The sequence below is a fragment of the Natator depressus genome, chromosome 4, assembly GCF_965152275.1.
Source record: "Natator depressus isolate rNatDep1 chromosome 4, rNatDep2.hap1, whole genome shotgun sequence".
Lineage (NCBI taxonomy): Eukaryota > Metazoa > Chordata > Testudines > Cheloniidae > Natator > Natator depressus.
In genome coordinates this window covers 138222154-138244543 of record NC_134237.1, presented here as the reverse complement: position 1 = coordinate 138244543, position 22390 = coordinate 138222154, and the positions used below count along the sequence as shown (strand labels likewise).

The 22390-nt window shown below is 42.6% G+C and overlaps 1 protein-coding gene across 3 annotated transcripts in view; it reads left to right on the top strand.

The window, feature by feature from the left end:
- The window catches only part of ZNF638 (zinc finger protein 638), a 64845-nt gene extending 54591 nt beyond the window's left edge, over positions 1 to 10254 (top strand). The window contains exons 23-30 of one of the 3 annotated variants that reach the window (XM_074951965.1): positions 298 to 363; positions 3051 to 4176; positions 4369 to 4440; positions 5329 to 5502; positions 5623 to 5682; positions 7522 to 7614; positions 8993 to 9111; positions 9934 to 10254. In XM_074951965.1, the coding sequence (XP_074808066.1) occupies positions 298 to 363; positions 3051 to 4176; positions 4369 to 4440; positions 5329 to 5502; positions 5623 to 5682; positions 7522 to 7614; positions 8993 to 9111; positions 9934 to 10005 (1782 nt within the window). In that variant the 3' untranslated portion in view covers positions 10006 to 10254. Of the gene's footprint in view, positions 1 to 297; positions 364 to 3050; positions 4177 to 4368; positions 4441 to 5328; positions 5683 to 7521; positions 7615 to 8992; positions 9112 to 9933 lie in introns of all 3 variants that reach the window. The other 2 variants (XM_074951963.1, XM_074951964.1) reach the window with 2 other exon arrangements.
- Positions 10255 to 22390: the final 12136 nt, after the last annotated feature.

The window sequence follows — 22390 nt, the reverse complement described above, 5'->3', positions numbered from 1 at the left end:
TTTCTCTCCTTTTGTGAGCTGATGCTTCCTTTGTCAAGTCCTAGATTATCCTGCACAGGCACTGGTTGCTGAAAGGTGAACAGATAACTAAACGAGACGTTACCGGTGACTTGGTACTAGAGACTATATGCCTGGACTTATAATTGGTGGTTGGCTTAGTTCTGTACATGCCAAGCATGCAATCAAATGGCTCTATCTGGATTGTTTAAAAAGAACTTCCTTAAGAGAAGAAGTTGTTTTTGACAAGATGATTGATTGGCTAACTTGTTTCATTTAAATTTTTGTCTAATTTTGCAGGTTCCTGCTGGTCGAATTAGTAGGAATACTAAAACTGGCTCTGGTGGCAATGTAAAACCAAAAGAGGTAAGGAACCAAACATAGTTGAACTTACAGTAGCGATTTTATTTAAGACAAAACAAAATAAGTTTAGCTTTATTTCTTGCGAGCTCTTGCTTAGTGGATTTTTCAGGATACTTTTCGTTACAGCTTTTTATTAGTTGTCTGTAAATTATGTTCATCTTGGGAAAAGAGCCTGAGTTTCCTGTTTCAGGAATATAAAAAGCTTAACTTTCTTTGACGGGGTAATTTTTAGGTCCCAAATTTTGCCTGCTTCAAAAAGGAGCCTGTCTGACTATTAGATCTCAAGTTTGCCTATCTTAGAGCTCTTCCTTACAAGTGCCGTGATGAGGCATGGGATAAGAACGACAGAGACAATCTTCCCAGGTCCTCTCTCAAATAACTGGTGTAATGGGAGGGATCAAAACCAATCACAATAACAGTGCCTCTCCCATAAACAAATAATTTTTGTGCTTTATGCTAGAGAGAAACAATACTTACATTCCTGATATGCCATTGGCTGAAATAAGGGATTGGTAGGGGTTAGGTTTTTATAGTTTTTACAGATAGCTGAGTTGAAGAAGCCTCAGTTTATGACTCTCCCTCTGTTTCATGTTGTTTGGGGGTTTTGGCAGGAAGGGGGGAAAGGGGAGAAAAGTCAGTTTTTCAATATTACGTGCTTCCTTTTCTCTCCAAAAAGTAGATGTTGACTGACATTATTTCCAGAGCTGTACTAAAATAATCACTGAGATTGGTACAGATGCTGCATATTGAAAAAGGCACAGTAGATGTGGAAAGTCAGTTACTAATCCAGGATTGATGATGTGTAGCTTTATTTTTCACCGTTCTACAACTTGACACAGAGCATTTCTCCGCCTGCAGGGGAAAAAAAGGCAAAATACTTGCTTTAGTTAGAGATGTGTAGCCAGCCACTCTCTCTTTCCCCTCCAGTCTTGGCTATATATTCCATCTGATTTACACGATAATCTTCGTGTACTCTTTTGCTTTCTGATTGGTAGAGAGACACTGTTTTTAGTGCTTATTGCCTGCAAAATTTGAGAAGATGACCTACAATAATTTCATTTTTGAGTTTGAAAGAAGTCATTTTAAAAAAAAACTTGGCTGTATTCTGTTTCCTTTCTTAAAATGACATCTGACATTGCACGTCTATCAGTTTGTTGTGCTGGCAATTTGATTTTTGCCAGGACTACCAAAAAATGAGGAATAAGGGTACAGTCCCTTTTTATATAGCTATGGTATTTGATAGGAAAGAGGGAGTCAAATTGCTTTGGGCCTAAACTGTTACAGGAACAAGTTTTTCTCTCCATGTGCAAGTGCAGAAGTGTATACGTTGGCATGATGGAGGTTTTGACAAATTCATTGATTACTTATACAACAAATTTGATTCCAAATTTGGAGCCAGGAGGCTGGAATTTTTTTTTTTACTTACATCACACTGTCAAGAGTTAATTTCTGCTGCCTCCTTGATTTTCATCTTACTTATAAAGTGCCTTCAGAAGGACTCTCTTCCACCTATCAGACTGGAGAGAAAAAACAAGTTATGAATCAAAACAGACTTGAATCCCAAATAGGCAGTTTTTCGTTTCCTACTCCTGTGAAAATGGCTTAACCATTTTGGAGCAAACAAAATTCTAAATTAGCACCAAAATGTTCACCATCTATTTACATCTTTTTAAAATCAGTCGAAAATAATTCAGTTTTGTAAACAAGTTAGTGAAAGCCAACACCCAATATCCTTCCTTGCCTCCTCACCGCTGCATGTGCCATTAAGTCACAACCTCCTCCTTTTTCCACTCAGTCAAGGCCCTCACAAAACCGAAACCTCCCATGTCTCCTCTGAAAAGGGTTATCCACAGCAAGGAATGGCTGTGGATATTGGTGGGAGAAATGACGGGTTGAGGAGGAAGAGAGAGGAGGTTAAAGGAAAGAAGGTCGAGAGAGATTCTCCTCACCAGTTCTGTCAGTATGTATGTTGGAGCCGTAGTGAATGTACCACACTTTAGATGTCAAAACCAGAGAATAAAAGGATGGAAGGAAAGAGAAAAGGGGATATGTAAGGTGAAATGTCTGAAGGGAAGAGAAAAGACTTTAAAGAGTGGACAGTTTGAAGCCTGTCTTATCTGTTACATCAAATATTGTCTCCACCCCCCAAGTGCTGACATTGTTTGAAGAGTTATGTAGGGCTACAGTTGAATTCTTGCAAATTCAGAAAAACATTTAAAATATACACTGGCATTGTGGTCCATTTTAAAAAAAATCAAGTCTACCCAGGTATGATTTTGGACAATTCTCAAGTATCTACATTCCTTTGGCTCATCTTCAGAGTAGAAATGTCAATACTGAATAAACTTGCAACTGAGCCCATAAACTAAGCAAATTACTTTTCTTTCCATGAGTTTCTTGTGTATATGTTCCCTTTGATATGTATCCATTCACATAATTAATGTTTTGTGCTACATACGCAAAATAAAATGTCTTCGATTTCAGTGGGATTTTTCCATTTTCGAGTATGATACATCTTTTAGCTATTGAACTTCAAAATTTCACTGTCAACTTCAAACTGCAGATGCCTTTCACAACCACTGAATTCACCTGAAAAATTGCAGTTTCATGTTCTGTCTTAAAATGTGGATGACGGACATTATAGTATTGGTGCACTTTGCCTACTAAATTAATAGTTTTACATTTCACAGGAAGAAGAGCTTTTCCCATTTAACTTGGATGAGTTTGTTACTGTGGATGAGGTTGTAGAAGAGACAGACTCTCCTCTTCAAACCAGGCGAAATCCACCCCGGGGGAAAAGAAAAGACTCTGCTAAAAATAACTCTTCCTCTGAGCCTATTGCCAAGAGGAAGAAAGGTAAAAGCTCCATAGCACATGTTGCTGAGAGCGAATTATCCTTTGTTACTTTGGATGAGATTGGAGAAGAGGAGGAGATGACTGCACAATTGGTAGGAGACTCGAATTTAGAAGCAATAACAGACCCACAGGGTCTAGTTACTGTGGATGAAGTAAATGAAGAAGAGGAGCTGATTTCAGAAGCAGTAAAAGACCCACAATCACTTGTTACTTTAGATGAGATATCTGAACAGGAAGACTTTTCTTCACATGATGTACCTAAAGATGTCTCCAGTTCAGTTTATGAGGAGCAAGATCTTCTAAAAGCAGAACCCTTGGTAACTGTGGATGAAATAGGAGAAGTTGAAGAGCTCCCTCTAAATGAGCCTTCAGATTTGAATATTGAGGAAACATTAAAACCTAAGGAAGAGGATGATAAACGGGCTACTGAGGATCCTGGAGACTTTATCTCTTCTCAGCTGCCTGAAGATCCTAGTACTTTAGTGACAGTAGATGAAATACAGGAAGACAGTGATGATCAGCGTCTAGTAACTTTAGATGAAGTTACTGAAGATGATGAAGACTTTTTGGCAGATTTCAACCGTTTAAAAGAAGAACTAAACTTCGTTACTGTAGATGAAGTTGGGGAGGAGGATGAAGAGGAAGAAGAAAATACTTTTATAGGCACAAACCTGGAGGAGGAGGATATTGTTGCAATTGCAGGACCAGAAGAAATGGAAATTCTGGCAGATATAGGGCCAGAAGAGGAGGCTGCTATTGCAAACTCAAAGTCAGAAGAAAAGGAGACTCTTGAAGCTGACACAAAGGAAATAGAAAATGAGACCCTTGTAGCAGGTACACAGGAGGCAGACAAGGAGGCACTTGCAGCAAATACAGAGAAGACTGAAAAAGCTGAAATTTGGAACAAGACAAGTGAAAAAGAGATCAAAGGAGAAACTGAGAGTGAACAGCAGTCTGCAGGTAGGAACTGATACAGTTTTATAGATGCATTTTAAAATATATAATTAACATAAAGACATTTAAAACTATGCTAATGTCATTTAATAGTAGCCAGTATCTGTCAGGGCAGATAACTGGATATTGTATCAATGAAGAGAAAAAACAAACTACCTAAATAAAAGCGTAGAAGTTAAATATAATCTTTAATTACAGAGCTAAGCCTGAGCAAAGCGCATGAATCAAATGAAATGGGGAGACAAACTAAGAACAAGCAGCAGCCTCCAGGTAGGAAGTAGAGCCAGAAATGGACAGAAGCATTTGTGATCTACAACTGCAGACAAATTAAGGTCAAATATATTAGAATAAGTATAAAAGGGTGAGAATTTAGCAGGGAGAGCTTTATAAAATTTGACTCTCACCAATGCTAATGCATAGTGTCAATCCAGTATTGTTGAGTTTTCCCTCACATCGGTGTTGATGCATTTCAGTTCTGATACGCATCATCGCCTGTTCTAGTTATTTTCCCCACTTCTGACCTGAAGTTAAGATATAAATATGCGTGTCCAGAAGTGAAGGATTTATGGATTAAACTGTTATCCTACTTAGTCCCTGTGCAATTGATAGTCCTCTGGACATTCATTCGTCTCCATTAGTAATATGAGATAAACAAGGCAGATGGGGAAAAATTGCAGAGGCCACAATCTTAATTACAACAGGGAACTTCTTAAACTTTAGCTTATTCTAATCAGTAGGCATCACTTTAGTGCCAGTTTGGCCAATCCAAAAGGAATAATTGTATTTTTTCACATTCCATAGATAATTGTAACAGTCCCAAATGTCTGTACATGTCACAGATCTATTAGCGCATGTTTTCTAAACTCTGGTTTTTTAGACTGTTTTCTGTATGAATCTAAATTAAAGACTTCTCATACTTTCATTTGTATGAAAACATACTGTGTAGTATCAGCAAAATGTGGTGAAAAATTATTTCCTTTCATCATTCTCTGGGAGAACCACATTTCCAAAGTTACTTGCACATATAAAAAGCTTTTTTTTTTTTTAAATTGCCGAATGCTTAAATTTTTCACTTGTAATTTTAATGGTATTGATAAATCTGAAGAAATGCTTTTTGATACATGGTGAATGAATTAATATTCTTCTGTATTTATGTAGTGAAAACCCCAGGCAAAAGAGGTAGGCCTAGGAAAAGACCAATTGTTCCACCACCTGAGACACCTGTTGAAACAGAGCAAGAAAAGTGTGACAAGAACACTGAGGAGGAAGCAGATAAAACAGAATTAGTGGAAGGCTCAACTTCTGAGTCCAGCAAGGAGAAAATGGGAAAAGGTACCTTGACTACCCCAGAATCAAATAGTTTGAATGAAGACAGTCAGACTGCAACTGTTAAAGAACCAGATACAGAATCTGTATTACCTGATCTAAATGCAAGTCTACTGCTTGATGCAGATATAAAGCAGGAAGTCTGCAGTGAGACGCCTTCACAATCTTCTGAAAAAACTGTGAAAGGTAAGGGCTGATGTAGAGATTTGTCATCTTGGTTGTTCATAATTTTTCATTGGAGTCTCATCCATTTTCAATCTAAAAGAAAGCTGTAGCTGTTTTCGTAACAGAACATTTTGAAACTGCTTTGTTTTGTTTTTTTAATTTTGCCCTTTCAGGTTTTTTTGCTTGGTTTAGGTGTATACTATATTGCACAACATGATAGAATTCCTATAGCCAGAATTCAAGAACAACCCTTAAAGCACTGATGTGTACTTTTCTCAGCTTCTTCCCCTCTACAGGCCCCACACTCCTCCAGGATTCCAGGTACAATTTGCCTCCCCCTAGTCTCTGGCCCAAAGGTCAAGTTGAATAGATTAACAGTAGAGACAGATTTTTAGGAGCACATGCTAGGATGGAAAGTTTCAAGCAATGAGTAGGTGGGGAAAGTCAGTACTTATTAGTGCTCCCTCTAGTCTACCCAGCCTTTGGAAAGTTGTTCCTTGATTCTGTTCTCATTCATGACAGTGCTTCTGCAGATTCACAGTATGAGATAATGTGGCATGGCACACTATCTATGGAGCCCATTTTAAAATGGTTAACCATTGGGAGACTGCATATGAATCCTCTATTTTGAGCATTCTAGAAACAAGATTACAAAAGCCTCCAACTGTTACTCAAATTCAAGCTGCAAAGTCCTGCAGCTTTATGTTGGGGTGCCTTAATGTTTGGGAGCTCAGACACCCACAACGATTTTTTTTCTGTTTTCTACACTAGTAAGCACAATGATGCTTCAATTCTAACTGGGGCCTTTGGGCAAAATCATATATAAATGTTTACTGCTAATAATGACAATGCAATCACCCATTTTCTAGGGGAACCTATCAATCTGCATGTCTCCAGAAGCAAATATTTTGGCATTACCTTAGACCAGGTTAACCAGGAAACTCTTTCTACAGACCCTTAATTTTTTTTCATGGAATCAGTGTTCTCCAGTCCAAATGAAACTAGATGACATGTGTGCAGTATTTAAAATTCAATATTGAGCAGCATATCAGTCAATTATACCTGTATAACATAAGTTTGTGTTTCAGTAAACTGAAATGCACTGAGAATGTTACAACAATCTGCATGTCCTCCTAATGTTTTAATTTATATGTGGATACAGAAGTCAGTCTTAAGCACCTAGATCGGGAACTGAAATTTGGTAATAGAGTGCACTTCAATCTAGTAGACAAAGGTATAACGAGATCCAGTGGCTGGAAGTCAAAGCTAGACAAATTCAGACTAGAAATAAAGTGCAAATTTTTAACAGTCAGAGTAATTAACCATTGGAACAACTTATCCAGGTATCTCACTAGGGATTTTTAAATCAGGAGTGTTTTTTTCCCTAAATGATACAATCTAGTTCAGTCACAGATAGATATTGGACTTAAAGCAGGAATTAATTCAGGGAAATTCTATGGCATGTGTTGTAAGGGAGGTCAGATTTGGTCACAGTGGTCCCTTCTGGCCCTGGAATCTATGAATTCTGAGCTGATGTCTCTACAAGGGAGAAATTGAGGGAAGTTGTAGTGCTTCTTTTGTCTGTAATGAGCTTCATGCTGGAAACAAGGCACTTGCAATGACATAGTAAAACACAAATGTTGAATTTCAAGTTCATCTGGTGATACCATCCCTATGTCTATTTAAAAAAAAAACAAAAAAACTCTCTAGCTTCGCTAAGCCAAACAGTGTAAGAAGCAGTAACGGTCATAGACCTGGTGTTTGCTTCCCACACTAATGAAAAATATTTAAGCTATGTACCAAATACTTTTAAATTAATGTAAGTCTTTTGCTTCAAACTCTATTTTATGGCTTTAACAGATGAATTTGGATCAGGAGATACAGAGCCAGAGTCTAAACGAAGAAAAGTGGATTCCTCAGCAGATAAATCCAAGACACAAAGCACTCCAAAAGGTAAAATCTAAACTCTTTGTTTAATGTTCTAAATCCCAATAAAATTTGATTTTAGTAACATATCTTAATTATAGGAACTGTGAGCATTGTTTATGCATATTTATAAATAAAATATGTGCATACATTCACTGAATAATCTGATGTTTCTGATGGATGAAATAACTTTTTACACCTGTGAGAATTTAAGATTGTACAAGGTTTATTTCTAGTTGCTGTGAATGATTTGCTAGGATGTTCTGTTCCTTAAGGGTATGTCTACACTGCAGTTAGACACCTATGGCTGACACGTGCCAGCTGACTTGGACTAAGGGGCTGTTTAATTGTAGTGTAGATGTTTGGGCTTGGGCTAGAGTCTGAGCTCGGGGACGCCAGAGGGTCTATCCTGAAATTGAACAGATGTGAGATTTTAATTGCAGTATAGACATATCCTAAGATTTAAGGCTTTTTGAATGTTGGGAGTTGAGATGTCCATGTAAACTGATTTTTGTGGTGCCATAATTTTTGTTTGCGGTGTTATTGTAGCCATGTTGGATTACTGGATTTGTGAAGCATGTACATGCACAGGGCAAAGGAATTTATTAGGAAATTTGAATTCTGACATGATGCTTGTATAAAATTGTCCTTGATCTAGAGCATGCTTGCATAATTCACTTAATGAATTATATTATGTTTAGGGAGAACAGTACATATAAAATGATTTAAATGATGCAAAGACTAACAAGGCACTTAGATGTAAGGTATAATTTGTAATTATTATGTTCCTAAAGTTCATGCTTCAGGAGGTCAGGAAAGGTTACCCCCTTAAAACCACAACATATTCTGGGTTTTCTTTGGTCTCTTTCCTCGGATTCATCAGAGATAGGACACTGGATGGGTAGGATGGTGCTCTGAGGTGGCACCGAGCATTCTGTCTTTCACATGCTTAGCTGGATGGGTCATGCTGTATGTGCTCAGGATCTACATATTTGGGGCCAGGAAGGAATTTTTTCCCTTGGTCAGGTTGGCAGTGACCATGCCGATTTTCACCTTCCTTTTCAGCATGGAGTGAATATCACTTGCTAGGACTATCTGGATATATCTCGCTTAATTTCTCGCCATTTCAGGGGCCTTGGGAACTAGTGAACCTCAGTCCCTCCTATTTTGTTCCTGTGGCACATAATGGTTTAATCTTCTGTGGGCTGTAATACCCAAATAACTAATTTTGGTTGTTGGGGTTAGCATGCGAATGAAGAGTTGGTGATCCCTTCCGGCCTTACCAAAAGAGACCGCCACCCCCACACGTGCACACTTTGGTTAAATGTACCTGATAGATTTTAATTGAGAGTTGTTGATGAAATGTTAAATCATTTCCCCCCCCCCCCTTTTTTTTTTTTTTTAGGTTTAGATTTTCTTGTTCCAAAGGCTGGCTACTTCTGTCAGATCTGCTCGCTCTTCTACGCAGGTGAAATGTCTATGAAAAATCATTGCAAGACACTGCGTCATCAGCAGAATATGGAGGTAACAATTTTTGATTCTTTCCCTTTAAACCGTAAGTAATAAAGTACCTGAGATTTTTAAATCTGTTTTGTTCTGTCGACTGCTAATTATCTCAGGTAGTGGTTTTGCTAAACCGTAGGTTCTAGGTGAAAAGAATGGTTTGTAAACCAATTGCAGATAGATGCAAATTATATTGTTTTTTTCAATACGTTGACACTCATGGCTATGTTCTGTAGATCAGATAAAAATAACTTCTAGAGTGTACTACACTTTAAATTAAAGAAATGAAATTATTAACCCCTTAATGACCTTGACTATTGAGTTAAATGCTGGGAAATCCTATCTGTGATATCTTCCCCTCCCACGAAGGTGTGGGAGGGATATTAGTTGTCTTACCATCTTTGGCAAATCTCCATATATCTATATTAAGAGCCTAGCCTTGCCAAATGTTACTGAGTCATCAAGGCTCCAGACTGTGATTAAAATGGCTGCACATGTAACTTAAGATACTAATTGGACCATCAGAAAATTTAATTTAGGAGTCATTTACACCATCTCCCCAATGGTGCAGGTGTGTGCTTTGGGAGAGTAAGAGGAGCATTGATAAGTGCATTTTACCAGCAGACCTGAAGATGAGTCTCTAGGCAAAATTAACTGGCAAACTTCGGTGAGGATAGAATCTAGTCAATATCAGGAGTTGGCCAGCTTCTGGTTGTTCAATACACGTAAATGTGCATTGTATTTAGAACATGATGCATATCCTGCCGTGGAGAATTAAGTGTTAACTGCTGTGTCTTGTCATTGGCTACAAAGTAAGACGTTTTAAAATCTTTTTCCCCACAGAAATTCATGGCCAAGCAAAAGGATGGGAAAGATGAGGAGGAAGACGAGGGGGAAGAACTTAGTTCCAGGTGATCTCAGGAGGAGAGAAGAATTCTTTAAAAGAATTTAATTTAGGGTCCAGTAAATTTTGTGTCTTTTGTTATGATTTAATTTGTAATTTTGTTTCAGAAGCAAACTCTGATGTTGTATAAATTTGAGTTAAAGGTAGACAAAGACAAAGAAGAAAATGTATGGTCATTTTGATTTCTATATCAAATCATCTGGCCTGGGAGAGATCTCTTATGTATTGAAATAAATGTTCTTACTGTATAGTTAACACCATGTGATTGTTTGGTGTAATTTCATGTTTGGCAATTTACTACATCCAGAGATCCACATTTAGTGTTTCTTTGCAGATCTTAGCTATTAAAATTTCAATCTTCATATGTTTCATGTAGAGCTGGGCAAATTGTCTTCTGAGAACAGTAAATTCATTGAAAAATATATTTTTCAAGGCATCAATTATTTACCACTTTGGGTCAAACTTGAATAGTTTCAGTTGAAAAAGCTGCAAACAGAAATTGTGGAAATGTCAAAATGGTTTATTTTCAGTTGACATTGCTGAAACAAAATGTCTGTTTCACCCAAACAACATTTTTTCAGTGTTTTTGTTTGAGCAAGAAAAAACAGAGAAATTCAATTTTGCTTAGAAATTAACTGATATTTTTTTTTCCCAGTTCTTTCAGTTCAGCCATGGAATGGGAAAATCTGTTTGCTCACTGTAGTTTCATGTGTTCTGAAGGCCTGATCCCACACCTTTTGAAATCAGTGCAGTTTTGTTCTTACGTCAGTGGGAGCAGGATCTGGCCCTCGATTTGCTCTGTATAATGTTTATCACTAAGCTTAAGGCAGAGTTATTCTGAGCAAATAGGTGGTGTTGTCTTCTTCCATGAGATAATAGAAGGCCTTTGGGTAAAGAAAGCCGAACAGTCAGCGATCTGTCTGGAAGTGCTTGGCTTGGTTTTGGATATTTGTCTAATATGTACCTCAGGCATTCTTGCTACCTTCCCCCCCCCCCCACCCCCCCCAATATCTGAATCTCAGAGAAATCGCCTCTGCTTTGACTGTTTACCGTTTACCTAGATTGCTTTCACCTAGATTGCTGCCTGAAATTTTCCTGTCAGACCCACTTTAACAACCGTAAATGTTGGATGGATGGTGTTGTGCATAACCCTTGTCCTGCAGATGTAATGAATGAGAGCTCCCACCAGTCAAAGCAAAGATTTGTTGGACCTTAAAAGTCACATCATATCATTGGTACAGATATTTTCAGTGTAATCGAGTCTGCTCAAGAAAGATCCACGGCTGAGTTCTTAGCGTGATAGAACTCTCCTAGTAGCAAAGTCCAGTCCATCGGGCATTTACAAGCGCATATTCCTTTGGGAAAGTGGGGGAGTAGTTCCATGCATTCCTGTGAAACTCAGGCCACATCTCTGTCAAAAGCATGGGAGACAACACCCGATTGTTCACTCTGTAAGTTACTGCCTTCTACTGAGGGATACAGGCTGCGTTAAAAAGAGGGAGGGAGGGCCAAATTCTGCCCTAAATTACATCTGTGTGATGAAATCAGTGGGCCGGGGAGGAGGCATGTGTGTAACAGAGGGCAGAATTTGGCCCAGAGTTTTCAAAAATGAAGAGCTTGTTTTCAAGAGTTCAGAAAAGTGATGTTAAAATAGATAAGACAGATGGTTTACTATAGAAGAGTTGGGTGTTGGAAAGCATTTATAAAACTTCTGAATGGCAAATGTTTTTCCAACAGAGTTAGGTCCTGTTATCAGTTGCACAACGTGCTCCAGGATAAACCATGGCAACTTTTGAACCTAGTTTTCAAAAACTGTTTACTGCAGTTACAGGAATAAAGTGTAAAATTGTTTGTTATGCAGCTGTAACTTTTAAGTAGGTGGTTTTTTTTTTTTTTAAAGTGTCTTGTGGACTTCTGGAAAGGGACAATGCCCTGGAGCTGGTTGATCTTTTTTTAATAAAAAAAGCAGATGCAAAACTTGGGTTTTGTTGAAAATAGCAGTTACAAAGACACAAAGGGAGAAGTTTCCAAAGGTGCCCAGTGAGGTGCTGGACACCTAACTTACATGGAGAGATGGCTGCCCACTTCCCTTTTATGCCTTTGAAAATTTCTGCTAGAATTATAGTATGGTGTAAACAAGTTGCTGTAATTTTACCTGTTATACTTACAAAGAAAGCAACACCCTATACAAAGTAAATGTATTACTCCTGGGGGAATTCTGCGCCACTGTGCATGTGCAGAATTTGTCCTCTGCAGATTTCTTTGCTTCCCCTCAGAAAACTATCTTTGCATCCCCATCAGAAAGGGAAGCCACAAGAGCGATTATGCAACCTCTCCCCCAGCAGTATGTTTCGGGTGCTCAGGGCAGCCGGCAGAGAGGTAAATCACTGTAGGGCAAGGGGCAGGACTGGGGAAGACCCAGCTGGTGGCTCTTACCCTATGCCAGGCTCAGCTGCTAGTCCCAGCTGGGCTGGGGAGGATGAGACTTCCTCTTCCCCTGCACAGCATCCGGGGCCACGTCAGACCCACTCCCAGATTTCTCCCCTGGCTGTAGGAAGCTCTGAAAACTCCCCACCACCCCCTGCACTTCCAGCTCCTCAACTGCAGGGGGAGGGATCACTGTACAGGGAGCTGCTCCCCCATCTGCCCAACCCCCGCATCCAGATCTCCTTGTACCCAGACTCTCCTGCTGTACCCATAACCCCCACTGATGAGCCCCACTCCCCCTGCATTTGGACTACTCCAACGAGCCACCCGGATCCCCACCCTACCAAGCCCCAACCAGCTGCACATGGATCCCCACCCCACTGAGCCCCCCACACCCAGACCTCCCTTCCGAGCTCTTCCCCGCTGCCCCGCGCACACACACCGACCTCCCCCCCCCCGCCCCCGAGCCCCAACCACCTTCACCTGGACCCCCCTGCAGAGTCCCATTACTGTTGCATCCAACAAGCCCCTGTGCAGCCAGATCCCGCACCTGGATCCCCCACTGAGTCACCCACACCCAGATTGCCCCACAACTGATTTTGCAGTTCCATTTTCACCTAGTAGAGAGCAGCGGTGACATACAAGCCAAGATAGCTCCCTAAGTTAGTCAGCTCTTGAGGGATTTACTTCCATAGCAGCCATTGTGAGGCTGCACCGGTGCAAATCAGTAGTACAGATGGGCAAAGTTCCTGTTTGTACTGATGGAACTTAGAGTCAAACCACATTAAGTTCCATGGGTTCAAGTAGTGACTTTACCTGTCTGCACTGGTTCGGCTACATTGGTGGCTGTGGAGGCAAATCTCCAATTTAGACAAACCTCAAGCATATGTTCACCCAACTCCTACCAGTGTGATGTATCCGTGGCCTCTTAAGAATAGGGCCATAGGGTCTTTAATGACCGCAGGTAATATGATGAGAGTTATTTACAGTGAATATGAAGGCTACGAGAGAACTTGGTAAATCTTGCTTTTGGGAGGAAGAGTGCCTGGGAGTTGGACCTGATTTCGGTTCCTGCGTCTGCACAGATACTCCTTCATGGCCTTGGGGGCAGTCACTTCACTTCTGTGCGCTGTCCCCCCATTTTGTGAAATAAGGCTGATACTTAATTTTGCAACATCCTATGAGTTGTTAAATTTCAAATCTGAGGCAGTCCTTGGTTGTGGAGCTGCTCAGGAGGTTGATAGAAATGTAGGACTCGATAGGACATCTCGTCCAGTCCCCTGCACTGAGGCAGGACTAAATATCTAGACCAGAGGTTCTCAACCTTTTTGGGCTCAGGACCCATTTGTAAAGCTTTATGACCTGTCGCAACCCAGTAAATAGTCTGGAGATGGAGGTGCTGGCGTGGTTTCGGTCGGGTCCTGCCTGGCACTCACCCAGCAGTGGTGGCTCCTTTGCTGTGGAGCTGGCTGGACTTGGCTCTGAGCGTTGCAACCTCCAGGGTTGCAGCGCTGCTCAGGTTTGGTCCCACCCCCCTGACTGGACCAAATTTGGGTGAGTGGAGTTGTGCCCTGGCTCACAGGGTTGCAGTGCCACTCGCTCGCTTTTGGTCTACCCGGGCTTCCATTGTCATGATGGCTGGGCCAAACCTGAGTGGCGCTGGGACCCCAGAGGCTGCAGTGCCTGGAGCAGGGGGGCGAGCCTAGCCAGCCCCGTGGGACAGGAGCTGCCATGTGACCCTTTGAAACATTCTGGGGACCTAATTTGGGGTCCCAACCCATGGGTTGAAAAACTCTGATCTAGACCATCCTTGAGAAATGTTTGTCTAACCTGTTCTTAAAAATCTCCAGTGACAGATTCCACAACCTCCCTAGGCAATTTATTCCAGTGCTTAACAACCCTGACAGGAAGTTTTTCCTAATGTCCAAACTAAACCGCCCTTGCTGCAATTTAAGCCCATTGCTTCTTGTCCTGTCCTCGGAGGTTACGGAGAACAATGTACCACCCTCCTCTTTATAACATCCTTTTATGTGCTTGAAGACTGTTGTCAAGACTAAACAAACCCAGTTTTTTCAATCTTCCCACATAGGTCATGTTTTCTAGACCTTTCATCATCTTTGTTCTTCTCTGGACTTTCTCCAGTTTGTCCACATCTTTCCCAAAGTGTGGTGCCCAGAACTGGACACAATACTTCAGTTGAGGTCCTATCAGTGCGGAGTAGAGCAGAAGAATTAGTTCTCGTGTCTTGCTTACAACATTCCTGCTAATACATCACAGTATTATATTTGCTTGTTTTGCAACAGTGTTGACTCATGTTTCGCTTGTGAGCCGCTATGACCCCCAGATCCTTTTCTGCAGCACTCCTTCCTAGGCAGCCATTTCCCATTTTGTGTGCGTGCAATTGATTGTTCCTTCCTAAGTGGAGTACTTTGCTTTTGTCCTTATTGAATTTCATCCTATTTACTTCAGACCATTTCTCCAGTTTGTCAAGATCATTTTGAATTATAATCATAGAATATCAGGGTTGGAAGGGACCTCAGGAGGTCATCTAGTCCAACCACCTGCTCAAAGCAGGACCAATCCCCAACTAAATCATCCCAGCCAGGGCTTTGTCAAGCCTGACCTTAAAAACTTCTAAGGATGGAGATTCCACCACCTCCCTAGGTAGGTAACCAATTCCAGTGTTTCACCACCCTCCTAGTGAAAAATCCTGTCCTCCCAAGTGCTTGCAACCTTTCCTAGCTTCCACAGACTTTATAAGCGTACTTTCTGTGCCATTATCCAAATAGTTTATGAAGATATTGAATAGAACTGGATCCAGAAGAGACCCCTGCAGGACCACACTAGATATGGTCTGCCAGCTCAACTGGGAACCATTGAGGACTACTCGGAGTACGGTGTTCCAGCCAATTGTGCCAGTTGTCACATGAGACAGTAAAAAGCCTTACTAAAGTCAAGTTCCATGACATCATCATCTTCCCCTCCAACCAGAAGGCTTGTTACCCTGTTAAAGGGTTTGACAAGATTTGTTCCTGACAAATCCATGTTGATCGTTACTTAGCACCTTTATTTTTCTAGGCACTTGTTTATTTACTCCATTATCTTTCTGGACACTGAAGTTAAGCTGACGGGTCTGTAATTCCCCGGTTATTCCTTTTTATAGACAGGTACTATATTTGCCCTTTTCCAGTCCTTGGTAATCTCTCCTGTCCTCCACAAGTTCTCTGAGGTAATCGCTAGTGGTCAGAGGTCTCTTCAGCCAGTTCCTTAAGGTACTCTAGGATGTATTTCATCAGGCCCTGCCAACTTGAAGATCTCTAACTTATCTAAGTATTTCTTAACTTGTTTTCATATTTTAGCTGCAGATTTTACCCCATTTGCACGGATGTCCACTATGTGAGTCGTCCAATCACTGCTAACTTTTTTTTTGGTGAAAACAAATTTAAAAAGGCATGTAACACTTCGGCTATTGCTGCATTTTCTGTTCTCTTCTTTCCCTCCTCATAGGCTTGCCCTGTTCTTGATCTTCCTGTTGCTTCTTGTGTGTTTGCAAAATGTTTTCTTGTTACCCTTTATGTCCCTAGCCAGTGTAATCTTGTTTTTTGCCTTGGCCTTTTACTTGCTTGTGTGTTTTTTTTATATTCATCCTTCATAATTTAACCTAGTTTCCTCTTTTTTGAGTTTCAAGTCATTGAAGATCTCCTGGTTAACTGGGGTGGTCTCTTACCACACTCCTATCTCCCCTACCACAATGGGATAGTTTGCTCTTGTGCCCTTAATGATTCTTTAAATAATAGTCCACTCTCCTGAACTCTTTTTCCCTTAAACTTGCTTCCCATGGGATCTTACCTACCAATTCTCTGAGTTTGCTAGTTTGCATTCTTGGAGGTCATTGTGTTTGTTCTGCTGTTTTCCCTCCTACCATTCCATAGAATCATGAACTCTTATAATTTCATGATCACTTTCACCCAAGCTGCCTTCCACCTTCAAATTCTCAACTAGTTCCTCCCTATTTGTCTAATCAAATCTAGAATGACTTTCCCATAGTCACTTTCTCCACTGTCTGTAATAAACAGTTGTCTCCAGTTGAGTCCCAGTTATTTTCCCAGCATATGTCTGGGTAGTTGAAGTCCCCCATCACTACCCGTTCTCCCTTCAGCTCACACCCACCAGGCCTCCACCCTCTTATCCAACCCTCCTTTAAAATATGTTTCTGACATGAGGTCTATTAATCAAAGAATGGCAAAACATCTCAACAACAACAAAAAGCATCTGACAAGACAGCTCCATCCCTTTCCCCTCCCCCATCTGTGTTGTCAATTTAGATTGTAAACGCTTCAGTACAGGGACTGTTTGAACAGCCCCCAGCAGTCTTGATCCTGATTGGGCCCTTTGGGTGATATAATACAAATATTCAACAGTAAGTGAGTTACGTGATGGAGTGCGGTTCAGACCAGTATGGGGCTGTGTCATCACTTGCCCTGCATCCTTGGGTGCCTTACAGTGGTTTGCTGCTGTAACTCCCAGCCTGGGATACTCTCAGCCAGCCTACAAGCATGCAGGTCAGACCCTGAAGTGTCTGTGTGTTAGCAGCTCTGAACCCAGCAGCTTGTCTACAGCCCCACTCTGGCTTTCACCAGCCTGGGTTACAATCAGCAAGGTGACCCCAACACACTCCCTGTCCTGGATTTCCCCAGAACCATGTGCCCTGCCATCTCCAGCCCTCTCCTGAACAGTTCAGAGAAATACTAACGTTTGTTTGTTCCTCTAGAGATTCAAAAGCACATCATAGTTTATGAAGTGGGGTAAATACACCCTTCCATTTACACACAGCACTGAGCTGGTTTATAGTAAAAATAATAGTTATTAACACAAGGACCTAGGTTAAGGGATGCCAAGTAAAAGGAGTAAAGATAGAAAGGGTTACAAGCAAATTAAAGTATCAGAGGGGTAGCCGTGTTAGTCTGTTACAAGTGTCCTGTGGCACCTTATAGACTAACAGACATATTGGAGCATAAGCTTTCATGGGTGAATACCCACTTCGTCACATGCAACCGACCAAGTGGGTATTCACCCCTGAAAGCTTATGCTCCAAGCAAATTAAAGTGAAAACGTGCATCTACAAGTCTAAAACAATCTATCGAGGTACAGGCTTTGTTCAAGATGGTTTCTCTCACCAGTCATTCTTCCCAGCCCTGGCTGATTTTTTTTCTCTTCGGACCTTCCACAGAAGCACAAAGGTCTGGCTTCCCATGTCCTCCTGAATGAAGGATCTTTGTCTAAGCAGTTTTCTATATTCAATTCCCAGAGACTTCAAGCCCCCTTGCTTGAAGGACCCATCTTTCTCAGCTTGCAAGAGCTCTGGTCCCTTGTGTCTGTCTGGTGATGGATGGGAAGCCCACAGGAAGGGATGGATGTCAAAGATGGATGGATGTCAAAGATGGCTTCTGTCTTTGCATCTATCTTCCAGCGTTCAATGACTGTTTCAAGAGGCAGGATGATCTCATGACGGTTTTCCCTTCCTGTGGGCTTCCCGTCCTCCTGTATGTAGATAGAGCTTCCATTGTTTTGATTCCACTATGCTTAATTTACATAGGAGACAGGTAAATAGCTGCCTTCTCTGCAGCCTGGGAAGCAACCTGTTTATCCCAAGTTAGCCACAGTCTCTAAAACATATGATTAAGTATCTATATTTCCTCCTGTCGTGTTAGTACAGACATTTCACAATGATATTAATCACCAGTGTGTCATTAGCTTTCAGAAAAGACCTCACTCTAGATACTCCCAGATACAATACAGTAATATTGTGTACAATCAGTTGATTCAGTTATCTACCCTTTGAGGTTCAGACCCGTCTGTATGGACCAGTAAACCTTTGAAGTGGCTTCTGCTGAGGGTTGCCGCTCAGAGTAAAGTTTATTCAAGCTGTGAGGAAGGAGTCCTGGACTATGGTGGTAAAGGAAGCTCCATACTCTTCCAGTAGTTGTTAGCTTAATAGCTTTATTTACCTTGTGTGTAAAAATGGACCTTCACTGTCTTTGCCTGAAGATCAGGCTCGTCAGAGAATGAAATACACATTCCTTGTCTAAGGCAGATCTGTTCACAACTCCCCCAACGTGCCTGATTTAAACACACTTCAGTCATAATTGAACATATATCCATAACTCCTAATGCCCACAGTGTATACACATTCCACAAGAATATCCGTGAGGAGTGAGTTACTAGTTTTCAAATGATACCTCACACTGGGGCACTGGAACAGAGGGGCCAGGGGGCCATGCCTCCCCCTTTTTACTGGCTATAAGGGTGAGCAGCAGGGAGAGGGCAGAGAGCAATGAGCGGGGATTGGGGTCTTGGGGGAATGGGTGGTGCAGGGGTGTAGCCTTAGGAAGAAGGGGCGGCGTGAGGGTGGGGCCTCAGGGCAGTGTGGTGTGGGTGGGGCCACGGTTTGGGCACCTGTGGCCCCCCTATTTTTAGGGCACTTCCACTGCTCCTGACCTCACAAGGTATATTTTGTACCAAGATTATTACAAAAGTGTGTAGGGTGTGACCATGGGGGTGCTTAGGATCACAGTTACTAGTATTGCTGATGATACAAAACCACTCAAGATAGTAAAGTCCCAGGCAGACTGTGAAGAGCTATAAAAGGATCTCAAAACTAGGTGACTGGGCAACAAAATGGCAGATGAAATTCAATGTTGATAAATGCAAAGTAATGCACATTGGAAAACACAATCCCAACTGTACATATACAATGATGGGGTTTAAATTAGCTGTTACCACTCAACTAAGAGATCTTGGGTCAGTGTGGAGAGTTCTCTGAAAACATCCACTCAATGTGCAGCAGCCGTCAGAAAAGCGAACAGAACGTTGGGCATCATTAAGAAAGGGAGAGATAAGACAGAAAATATCATCTTGCCTCTGTATAAATCCATGGCACACCCACACCTTGAATGCTGCGTGCAGATATGGTCACCCCATCTCAAAAAAGATATATTGGAATTGGAAAAGGTTCAGAAAAGGGCAACAAAAATGATTAGGGGTATGGAATGGCTGCTGTATGAGAAGAGATTAATAAGAGTGGGACTGTTCAGCTTGGAAAAGAGATGACTAAGGGGGGATATGAGTGAGGTCTATAAAATCATGAGTGGTATGGAGAAAGTAAGGAAGTGTTATTTACTCCTCCTCATAACACAGGAACTAGGGGGTCACCAAATGAAATGGATAGGCAGCAGGTTTAAAACAAACCAAAGGAAGTGTTTCTTCACACAACGCACAGTCAACCTGTGGAACTCCTTGCCAGAGGATGTTGTGAAGGCTGAGACTATAACAGAATTCAAAAAAGAACTAGATAAATTCATGGAGGATAGGTCCATCAGTGGCTGTTAGGATGGGCAGGGAATGTGTCCCTAGCCTGTTTGCCAGAAGCTGAGAGTGGACGACGGGGTGGATCACTTGATGATTCCCTGTTCTGTTCATTCCCTCTGGGGCACCTGGCATTGGTCACTGTCGGAAGACAGGAGAATGGGCTAGATGGACCTTTGGTCTGACCCTGTCTGGCCGTTCTTACGTTCTTATTTGTCGGTGGAGACTGATTAACGCTCAAAACTCGATTCATAGAGTTTAAGGTCAGCAGGGACCATCGGATTAGCTACTCTGGCCTGCATAGCTCAGGCCATCAGCCTGCACCTAGTCACCCCTGTAGTGAGCCCAGTAACTTGTGTTTGGCTAAAGAGCATTTTCCAGAAAGGCCACCAGTCTTGAGCTGAAGACATCAAGAGATGGAGAATCCACTGCTTCCCCGGGCAGTTGGTTCCAATGGTCACTCACCCACAACGTTATAAACGAGTGCCTTATTTTTAATCGGAAAAATAAATGCAGCCTCTGCACCCAGCATCCTACCAATAGCGACAGAGGAGACTGGGAATCCCGGAGGTGGGGATGGTTGAGGATCTCATCCTGCAGTGTGATCTGAGTGGGCAAACCCTGTGCTGTGAGTCCCACTGAAGTCTGTGTGGATATGCCTCTTCTAGGATCCGCACCTGACTGTTTATATTAACTGAGTTATTAAATCCTTTGTTGTGGGCCTCAGAAGAAGAGGGCTCTTTAAAAGGACTGGTGTCATGGTGACACTTACCAGCCACAATGTGCTAGGCGCTGTACAGACACATAGAGACGGTCCCTTTTCCAGATTCCCCAATCTAAACAGACAAAGTGTGGGAGGGGAAACAAAGGCACAGGGAGGGGGAAAGGACGGGGCCAGGATCATATAGGTCAGTGCCAAAGCTGGGGCTAGCTCCCAGGTGCCCTGGCTCGCAGCCCAGTGTCCCAGCTACGGCACCATGTTGCTTCCTGCAGAGTGGTGGTCTTAGTTCACTGGCACCCTAACTGTAAACCTGCTGATGATAGCGAGAACGTGGCTGGCTGGAGAGAAGTATTTATTAGCCGAAAAGGACTGTGGTGTGAAAATGTTCTCCCCCCCACCCCACTCTCCTGCTGGTAATAGCTCATCTTAAGTGATCACTCTCCTTACAAGGTATATTTTTTCATGGTCTGTGTGTGTATATAAAATCTCCTCACTGTACTTTCCACTTTATGCATCTGATGAAGTGAGCTGTAGCTCACGAAAGCTTATGCTCAAATAAATTGGTGAGTCTCTAAGGTGCCACAAGTCCTCCTTTTCTTTTTGCGAATACAGACTAACACGGCTGCTGCTCTGAAACCTGTTGCCAGGGTGGTCCAGCTTGGCTGCCAACGGCTCGGCGGCTGACTCTGGAGGCCGTGCACCCAGATAGACGTGAGCTGACTTGCCAAGGTGCTGCACCGTCTGCACGCCTGGGGAAGGGAATACAAGCTGCGGCGCTCCGAAACGCAGGCCATTGTTCGCTAGGTGCCGAGCGGGGTTTGGCGCTTAACTTCAGGCCACCAGATTTGGAAATGTGGCCTATATTCCCAAGCCTCGGCCACCTGCTACCTTGACCACTTAAACCGTCTGTCCCTTTTAACGTGCCCTGGTGCCTGTCTAGATAGGTAAATAGGGCATGTTTGGAAATGTGTTCTCTAGTGTAGACGCGTTTAACACAGTAGTCCCCAAACTCTTCATGGTCACGTCCACCCCTTACCCCTGTCTGCCTCCCCCCCTCCCGGTAGTGGGGCCACAACTTGGGGCTGGGGACACAGACAGGAATAAGGGAGCCGAAGCTGGGGGTGGGGCTGGGAATAGAGCTGTGGCCAGGGGCCAAGGCTGGGGGTGGGGCCAGGAACTGGGGATGGGGGCAGGAGCGGGGCGGGGTGGTGCTCTCTCCCTTCCTCCCCGTGGGCGCTGGCCCGGGCCTCGCTGCACCCCCCGAGTGTTCTTCTGTGCTCCCCTAGGGGGATGAGCCCCAAAGTTTGGGGACCTCTGGCATGATTCTATGTTAGCTGGTTGTGGTTGACCCTAGGACTTCATAACTTTGGGGGACACTTTTAAGTGTGTGGTCTAGACATGCCCTTACATTGCAAACTCTGGGGGGAGGGATGTGCCTCCTTTTACGTCTGGAAAGCACTCAGCATATGGTGGGTTATGCGAGAAATGGAGAGCTTAATAAACGTGCGCACAGATCTGTTTGGTGAGTTTCAGGGCCGCAAGGTAAATGTCCAGTGCTCTAAATTATTGCAAAAGTTCTGGAGCGGCCTCTTATCTTCTCAAAAGCGGAGGCTGTGTCTTTAATTCTGTCCTGGCTCGGAGGCACGTTGGACATTCGGGAATCTGTTTAAACACTAAAGGAGGGGCTCTCCATGCCAGCACTTGTGGAATGTTATCTAAATCAGCCACTGGGTTGGCTGAAGAGTCAGCAAAGCTGATCCAAATTAATCCCTGGTGTAACGGCACCGGTGGTGTTACACCCAGGAGCTGACTCTGGCTCTCGGTGCTTTTCTGAATTCAGAAAGTTAAGAGAAGTTCATGGTTGACCCCAGATGAAATCTGCC